General features: G+C 47.0%; 1 protein-coding gene across 1 annotated transcript; it reads right to left on the bottom strand.

Annotated features, from left to right (window-relative positions):
• Window positions 1–6,273: 6,273 nt before the first annotated feature.
• Window positions 6,274–8,432, bottom strand: LOC106577092 (interferon-induced protein with tetratricopeptide repeats 1-like). The gene is made up of 2 exons (XM_014154815.2): window positions 8,289–8,432; window positions 6,274–8,148 (listed from the first exon to the last, which is right to left on the bottom strand). Exons 1-2 carry the CDS (start codon window positions 8,312–8,314, stop codon window positions 6,831–6,833), a joined length of 1,344 nt encoding a protein of 447 aa, XP_014010290.1. The 5' UTR covers window positions 8,315–8,432; the 3' UTR covers window positions 6,274–6,830.
• Window positions 8,433–9,055: the final 623 nt, after the last annotated feature.

Raw genomic sequence — 9,055 nt, 5'->3', positions numbered from 1 at the left:
GAGAAGAGGCCCCTCTGTATAGGCTAATCTGTCCCGGTGCAGTGCCACCTTTCTCCCCCTGGGAGAAAGCTGCACCCGGTACACAACCTCCCCTACCCTCTCCAGGACGCTGCAGGGCCCCACCCAGTGGCTGTCCAACTTGGGGCATCTGCCTTTATTTCTCAGCGGGCTGTAGACCCAGACCAGCTCCCCAGCCACAAAGTGCCTTCCCCGGGTGTTCATGTAATAGTTCCTCTTCTGCCTCACACCTGCATTCACCAGCTGCTCTCTGGTGAAGGTTTGGGCTGTCTCCAGGTGGTCCTGGAGTCTCCAGGCATACTCCGGCAAAGACGATGGCCAGCTGCTGTCCAAGTGTTTTGTTGAAGCGCTCCACAAGGCCATCACTTTGAGGTTGGAGAGGAGTAGTGCGGGTCTTGTGCATACCCAGCCTCTCACACATGGTGGCGAACACACAGGACTCAAAGTTTCTGCCTTGGTCGCTGTGGATGGACTCCGCAGCTCCAAACCTGCTGAACATCCTCGCTGTCAGGGTGTCGACAATGGTCTCTGCCTCCTGGTCAGGCAGAGCATAGGCTTCGGACCATTTTGTGAAATAGTCCATAGCCTTGAGCACCCAGCGGTTTCCACTGACTGTGGTGGGGAATGGCCCAACTACATCCACTCCCACCCTCTCCATGGGAGCCCCCACTGGGAACTGTTGGAGCTGAGCATGAGAAAGGCCTGAAGGGCGCTTTCTCACTGTGCAGTTGTCACAGCGGCAAAAGTACTCCACATCCCTCTTGTGCTGCCCCCAGTAAAAGCCATGACGGAGGCGGCAGAGGGTTTTTGTGACCCCAAAGTGTCCAGTCCTCCCCCCCATGAGTGCTCTGAAACCACACCCTCCCGCAGTGCTTTTGGGACCGCCACCTCTCCTCTCCCGTAGCTGGCTCCTTCCATGCCCGCTGTAGCACGCCATCAGCCAGGCGCAGTCTCTCAAACTTTGACCACAACCCTTTGGTCGTGAATGAGAGATCTGCCACCTCTTCCCACGGTGGTCTCAGTTGCGCTCATGTATTTCAAAGGTTGCACGCTGGTTGGAGGAGCTTCAGCTGTATGACTTCACAGTGGTACACAGGCCAAGGGCACACCACTCCAACACCGACGCCATGTCCCGTCGGCCCTGTACTGCAGACGGGTGCCGCAATTGTGAGTGGAGAGAGGGCCGTGAGAGAGAGCTGTGTGTGGAGGTGGGGGTCAGTCCTTACAGTAAAGGGCAGGCCACCCAGGTAGTACTTGAAGTGTTTGATGGAAGCCACAACAGCCAGGAGCTCCCACCGGGTGACACAGTAGCGGCACTCATGTTTGTTGAATGTTTTGCTGAGGTACGCCACCACTCTCTCCCCCTCTGGTGCCACCTGGGCCAGCAACCCACCCATGGCCACATTGCTTGTGCCTGTGTCCAGGATAAAGGGCAAGGTGAGGTCAGGGGGGCAAGCACAGGGGCCTCGATCAGTGCATGTTTGAGTGTGTTGAAGGCCTCCTTGCACTCCACTGTCCAAGTGAAGGCCTTGTCCTTCAGCAGCAGGCGGTTCTGGGGAGTAACGATGCTTGAGAAGCCCCTTACAAACCTCTTATAGTATGAGGCCAGGCCCAGGAAGTGCTTCAGCTGATGCTGGTTGGTGGGGGTGGGCCAGTCTCGGACAGCCCCCACTTTGTCCTTCATGATGCTGATACCCTCATTCCCCACTTGGTGGCCCAAGAAGGACACCTCTCTCCTCATGAAGTGACACTTCTCGAGGTGGAGCTTCAGGCCTGCGGCAGCCACCTTCTCCAGCACACGCCGTAGCGCCCAGGATGTCATCGAAGGTACACCAGACACTCCTGTCAGGGGATACCATACAGCACCCTGTCCATCAAACGCCACATCTTCCTCACTCCAAAACTGTCTGAATTAAAACAGCAACTGCCACAACTGTTCCTGCTGCTCGCGGTCAAGACCAACACAGTTCCTCCCCCATATCTCCTTCACTGCAGACAGTGTCCTCTCCTCTCCCATCTGGGGTAGCTGGGCTGGGGGGGCGCAGCCCGGACTCACGGAGGGATGTAGGTAGCTGGGGGAATGTACCACGTAGCCGTAAGTGATAGAGGTGCTGGGGAAAAGTCACACACAGATGTGGGGTAGGGAGGGGGGGCAGCCATGAGTCTCTGCTGCTTTAACTGTTGGAGGAAGGGGCTAGTTGGGTTGTGTGAATGTGACATTAGGGGGCCACGGTGACTGCCAGCCCTCCCTGGAAGCTCAGTGTGCCCCAATTTAAGTCTAACTGGCAGCCTGTGCTCCTAAGAAAGTCCAACCCCAGGATACAAGGGTTCTGCACAGCCGCCACCCACACAAGATGACGTACAGTCCTGCCCCCTACTGTCAGAGTCATTATTCCCTTTCATGGGTGACAGCTCACCTGTCAATGTACGAAGCTGCACAGTTGTGGGCTCAAACTGAGTCCAACCTGGCACAATATCCGGCCTCACCAGGGTTACTGTGGACCCAGTGTCCACCAGGGCAGAGCAGGGCACCCCCTCCATAGTGACAGGGACATGACAAAAGTCCCCGACACAGGTCCGGCCCACCACAACAACAGGCCCCATCTGCTTCTGGGGGAAGTGGAGCCTTGCTCCCCCATCTGTGCCGGTGGCTCCTCCTGGCAATGGTGGTGGTTGGGAAAAAGAGCCAGGGGTCCGCACTGCCCTGTTTATGCGGACCACAAGCCATTTCCCTGAGCTCTGGGGGACCTGGGGCAATCTCAGCACAGATGGCCTTGCTGGCCACACCTTCAGCAGACCATTGGACCAGGGCATGTGATGCGTACCACCTGTAGCAACACAGCATGACTGAGTTCATTTATTTCAGCCACCCATGCAGGCTTTTCCAGCTCTGGGCTGCTCTGCCCCCCAGCCCGCACAGTGGGTATGTCTCCCTGCACCCCCACCGAAGCCCCAGCTGAAGCTCCAGGCCTCACGAGCTCCCTCTCCAAAGCCATCTCCAAGGCTATCTGCAATGACTCAAGATGAGCCAGCTGGGTCTGTATGTGCAGCTCCGTAGGAGAGAGCGCCTGTATGAACTGGCCCCGTGCTAGCTCGCTCTGCATGGAGGGGGGCATGTGAGCATATGTCTGCAGAGAGAGGCTCTCAATGTCATTAGCTAGCACCTGTAGTGGCTCTCCAGGCTGCCTCCGTCTATTACTCAGTTCGCAACGCAGCCGCCCAGGCTATACACACTGTCCAAAGCGCCTCCTCAGTGCTCCCACTAAAGCCCCATAATCACGTCTGTCCTCGCGGCTAATCAATATCAAACAGGACAGAGCATCATCTGTGAGGCACAAAGCCAACTGTAGTGTCCTATCTTAAGTCGACCACCCCCCAAAATGACCTAACAATTCAAACTGAGCATGAATAGCTTCCCAATTCGCCTTGCCAGAGTACTTCGGGGTCTTAACAGATACGGACACAATCGGGGACTGGGCGCCGCCATGTTTGTTTACATCCTGAGCTCAAGATTCCTCGTCCCGCAGCATTGACGTCACCCCTTCGGTCCGCCCACCAGAATTTGCGCGAAGCACAATCGACAAAGCACTCATGTCCGCTTCAGCGGCAATCATTCTAGCGGTCACCCTTCTAGTGATTACCTCGGCCAGATCCTCTGACGTCCATGCACACGCACCTCCTTGGCCATAATCGTCCCCTACCTCCACCTTCACTTTCGTATTCCCTCTATGCATTTTAAATTCCCGTTCTCACATACATTAGCTAGCCATGGTAGTCAGCTAGCTAGCTGGCTAACTTTTAGCTATGTTTTTACTTCTGACAGTTTACTTCCTGGTTTATTAACCTAACTCAACACAGGCTACTGTTTGGCTGTAGCCCACGCCAAATAAATCAAGGATACCCATATAAAACAACCGTGACAATCTCTTGCTAAGGCCAGACATAAGAGAGAGAACAATGGCTAAACATGGCCTTAAACTTGCAATGCTTCACCCCCCCTTGACGCTCCACCAACCATCAGGATGCCCGGCACAAGAACATTCCAGGTATTCCCATGGTTGGCAGATAGCCGGTTGACTGGCATGTCGGACCCCGCAAACACTGGGTACTGGTAGTACAACAAAACCAACGAACAGCATAACACATAACACACAGCTGTCTGTGCGGGTCGCTACAATGTAGTTGTTGTAGTCCTTAAACCCCGAAATGAGTCACTCTTGGTTCGTTCAGCCAGAGAGGAAGAGGAAGAGAGAGGCCCAACTCAGCAGAAAATCTGTCTCCCTTGAGCTGGTGATGTTTTTGTAGGGAGGTCAATTGCATAGAGTGTCGAATTTGGTCAATAAAAAAATCTATGGCTTATTTTCTACATGAGGTTTATTTGATTTAATAGAAGTTTCATAATGCTTAAGTTGTTACAATTGTACTGATATAAGTAGGAAACGTGATATCCTAGCAACGTTTAGATAAAACACTTTGTATCGGAGTTGTCTCAAGATGTCTATGCATATTTATGAAATGAGACTAGTAGCGTAGCATTTCTCTCCATTGAATACAGGTAGTTGACGTCAACAACCCTCATCAAATATTCAAAAAGGTTTTACAATATTCACATGTATCCAGCAATCCAAAGAAACAACAGGCGGGAGCTAGACAGCCTGCCGTTTCACTATATGGACAACAACTCACATTGTTAAGGCGGAGAAACATCTATCTTATCAGTAAATCCATAATATTTTGTTCAGCCATTTGAATGGGGAAAGAATAGGGTTCTGGGTTAAATGCCGAAAATAAAGTCTGAGGTTAACACAAGTTTAGGAGTTCTTATACGTTTTGTTCTGTGAGATAATGTCAGTTAACATGACCTTTATGAATTATGAAGCCTTTGTGCTTTTTCAAATCATATAAATGCTTAAAAATTCACAAAGGGAAGTTAGTTGATAGATTATCTCATAGAACAAAACGTATAAGTTCTCCTAAACCTGTGTTTACTACAGACCTTATTTTCAGTTAATCCAAAAACACCATTCATTTCCACATAGGCTTTGTCCAACAAACCATGCCGGAGTGAGTGTGCCTAGAAAAAGACGGCATTAATATTTCTCTCTGGAATATCTGGTAAATATAATGGATAATCTGTGCTTCTGCCGAGTCCCCTAACCAGATGTTCCCATTTTCAGGAGAAATGGAAAGAGAGCCTGTGAGGTCGAATCCGCTTTTGGACATTAACAAAGCGACACTCAATTTTAACTCGTCCACATTTACAGAATTGGTTGAACAGTGCAGAAGAGAACCCTGACAGTTTTACTTTATTTTTGTCAAGACCAGCATATTGGGGGAATCTAGTTTCAGGCGTTTCTGTTAGGCCTGCTACATTAGGTTAGGGGAGAGATAACCAAATAGAGAAAGAAGATATATGATCTAAGAGTACAGGACAGAATGTAAATAAATGACCCCAGGGTTCACATATTCTTGGATTGAGAATGTTTAAGGCCAAGAGTTTTACCTGACTACTTGACCAGACCAGGAAAAACTCTGAGCCTGTATTTCAGCCTTCTGCATGTCAATCAATCAATGACTAAAAAAGAGACATGGGCAAATTTATGGATGCTGAACTGGTGATGCATGAGACGTTGGCGAAGTGATGCGTTGTCTTTATTAAAACAGTAGGTGGCGACTTGCAGAGATAAAATCCTGGTTTTCGTCAAACCATTGCAAGGGAAGTAGTGTTGTCTGAATAAAACTGAAGGGGTAGCCTACTGTACAAAATCAAGGAGCTCAATAGGTGTGTAGTGTAATGTCTACTTCAATAATGTCCCGTACTTTAAGGATTTTTGAAATACTGCACAGTACTGGCAATAAATTGGCCAATGTTTCACAGCAGCAATGATACTGTGATTTCTGGAACAACTTCAGAGAAGGTGATGGATGTATTTTAACGTCAATTGATACTAGTCACCCTTCATTCCCCCATTGCTTCCCATTGAAACATTCTGTGCTATATTGTGGTGTTCTCTGTCTCTGACTGTGTACGCTGACCCTGACCTTGTACCGTATCCATGACTTTATAACCAATCAAACTCAGACCATAGCTTGATGAGAGTTAATGTATTTAGTTGTACAATTTCAACTGGATATCCACATCTATGCATTAAGAAATTCTAGTAACCTACTGGGATAGTAGTATATAATTATAAAATGACTTGTTATTGTTTGCTTTTAATGTATTTCTTTAATAAATGATCTCTTAACATAATAGAATAGAACATAATACCTTTATTTTCACAATAACTTTTTATTACACCTTACAATATTAGACATTAAATATATTTACCAGGAACAGAATCTATTGTGCCAGGTCCACAAAAAAAAGCAATAAGATCCTATCAGGATAGACAGTCTGTAAGGCTAAACAGGGCCTCTCTACTCTATAATGCAATATTGAAGAATAACATATTAGTTTGTCTACACTACATTAGTCTGCAGTAAACCTTTACAGACACAATTGAAAATGTGGATTTGAGACAGATGTTTGTCATGTTAGGCCTACATATTTATAGGATTTTCAATCAGCCTTGAATTTTTACTTTCTAGTTTTAGTATTGTTGATCATGCAAATCCCAGTAGCCAAATTAAGCACAGACATTTTTAATACTAAAGTAATGAATTGTTACTGAATAAAATCTTGTCCTAGATTTGTCCTAGTGGTATAGTGAATATATTTTTCACATTAATCAATCATAAACAGGTGATGCAAATTTGACTTATTCGGCAGGCAGATCTGGTTAATTCAAGCCTTTATTGGAAAAAAAGGTCTAGAACTGGCTGACAGCACCTTCTGCATCAAGTCCATCCAGAAAGTCAACAATTTCCTCAGCTCTGTCTCCTCCATTATGGACAACGGACAACAAAACACGAACACTGCTGTCACGTTGGCCAGTGGGTAGCATAATCTCTACTGCCTTCTTGTGGATATCAATTGACCTGGAAGCATCTTGTTTGGCATAAAACAAATATTGGGCATACCAGTTGTAGAATTTTTGTAAATCCTGTGGTTCCATTCCTTCTATTTCAAGAAGCAGGTCCTCAAATATCTTATCTGCTCTATCAATTCTGCCAGATTCTTTGTACATGGCAGTCAGTTCCAGTTTTACTGCAAGGGATTTGGGGTAGAGTGTGACCAGCTCTTCATAAAGGTTGACTGCATTTTCAATCAGAATATGCCTCATTGGGTTCCTTTTCTCTTCCAGGGAGAAAATCTTCCATTTGTAACACTTCCCAAGATGCCTCTTCAGCTGGCGTGAATTGGGGTGTCTCTCCAGGGTCCTTCTTGCCAGGTCAATGCTTGAATCATGAGAGATGTAATCTTTGAAAAAATCTAGCAAGATTCCAAATCCACCAAAGCTGTCCAAAGGCTTCTCTATCACTTCCTTTGCGAGTTTACATGCTTCCTCAACCTGGCCACTCTCTGCAAGCCTCTGCAGGTACATCACTGTGATGTACAAATCTTCTGGATCCAATTCTCTAGCAATCCGTAGGTGCTCCAACATCTCAGATCGCAGCTTCGGGGTAATGTCTTTCCTATCAACAGATTTATTAAATGCCATGGCGTAGCCACAGCGCAGCACCTTGTTCTCAGGATCCACTTTTAAGGCCATCCGGAAGCAATATAGCGCTGCCTTCCTCTTGCTTACATCAAACTTATTCAAAGTCCAGGCCCTTTCTCCCCACACTACACCTGGGCAGGGCGAGGGGTTGTCCCGCAATAGTTTCCCCACATTCTCCACATAGGTCTGGCTCTCTGATAGCTCCCCTTGGTGATAGTGCACCCAGGCCAAGTTCCCATAGTGGACCACCAGACTTAGCTCAACGTTGTCTGGGCTGTTTAGGCGAATGGCCTCTTCAGCCTTCTTCAGGCAATGAAGAGCGTCCTCTGTGAAGCCCAGAGCGTAGTGTAGGTAAGCCAGGAAGTTGTATAGATAACCCTCCCAGGAATATTGAACCCCCTCTCTGTTGCTGATATCTATCATTGTTTCTCTGAGGCTTTGAAGTTTAGATCTGCTGTAGTCCAGCTTCCAGGTGAAGTGGCATTCCAAACCCTGCAGCCTAATTTTCAAGGAGGTCTGATCCATTCTGGTTTAAAAAAGACAACAGTTTAATTGTATACATTTTTTCATGAACAATACCTAAGAGAGATATTTAAGACCTGGATGGTGAACCAAGGACTCATTTCAGTCATGAGAGAGAGAGGGTGCTAGAGAGATATCACTTACCTCGTAGTTGGACAAGAGAAAGCCATCTTGTGGTCTCTGAGTTTCAACACAGAGCAAATGAGTGTCTGATTAGATACCTGTCCTGATTTTATACTGTATGGACCACATTATCTTCCAATGGGTGAGTTATGCTGATATTACCTCACTTTACAAACAACTATCATAGTTTCGTTTCTAGCAAATAGAGACTAAAGCAAATGAGTGTGTGCCAAGGGCTGTTACGGTGACCATATTACCGCCACACCAGCAGTCATGAGTCATGAAGGCAGTCAAATTCCACTTGACCATTTAGTCACGGTAATTAGTCTTATCCAAGCTCTGATGCTGCTGATGGTCATTAGTAGCTTACCAAACACGCTAACTGCCTGGTACTCAGCACTCTATTGTCCCTCTAATCACTCTGACATCAATGCAAATGTCATCGAAAATCTAATCGAACACTTCATGGGAGCCCATGAGCTCATGTTGCGCAACGTTTGTATAGTCTATGCAATTGCGTGAGAAAACAGAGGGGTGGTCTCTATTAAAAAGAGGAGGATACCATCAGCTTTCTAAAGGCTTACAATATTAATTTCTCAACTTTCCTAATATTAAGCAAATTGCTTCTCTTTACAACAGGAGTATAGCCTACCTGGCTGGCATTAAACAATGAACCTCCATTTGCTATTTAAGTGCATGGATGACATGTCTTTTTTCCCCTGCCCCTGTTTTGGGACAGGTGCATGATAATGGTCCATGTTTCAGTATGATATGTTGGGTAAAATAAT

This window comes from Salmo salar, chromosome ssa18 (genome assembly GCF_905237065.1).
Source record: "Salmo salar chromosome ssa18, Ssal_v3.1, whole genome shotgun sequence".
NCBI classification, from domain to species: domain Eukaryota; kingdom Metazoa; phylum Chordata; class Actinopteri; order Salmoniformes; family Salmonidae; genus Salmo; species Salmo salar.
The sequence above is the reverse complement of the archived record's forward strand: the minus strand, read 5'-3'. Positions and strand labels throughout refer to the sequence as shown.

Bases quoted from the DNA above. Each gene is read 5' to 3' on its own strand.
- LOC106577092 (XM_014154815.2), bottom strand. From the start codon at position 8,314: ATGGCTTTCTCTTGTCCAACTACGAG. The intron at 8,149-8,288 runs GTAAGTGATATC...TTTTTAAACCAG, and splicing joins TTCTCTTGTCCAACTACGAG to AATGGATCAGACCTCCTTGA.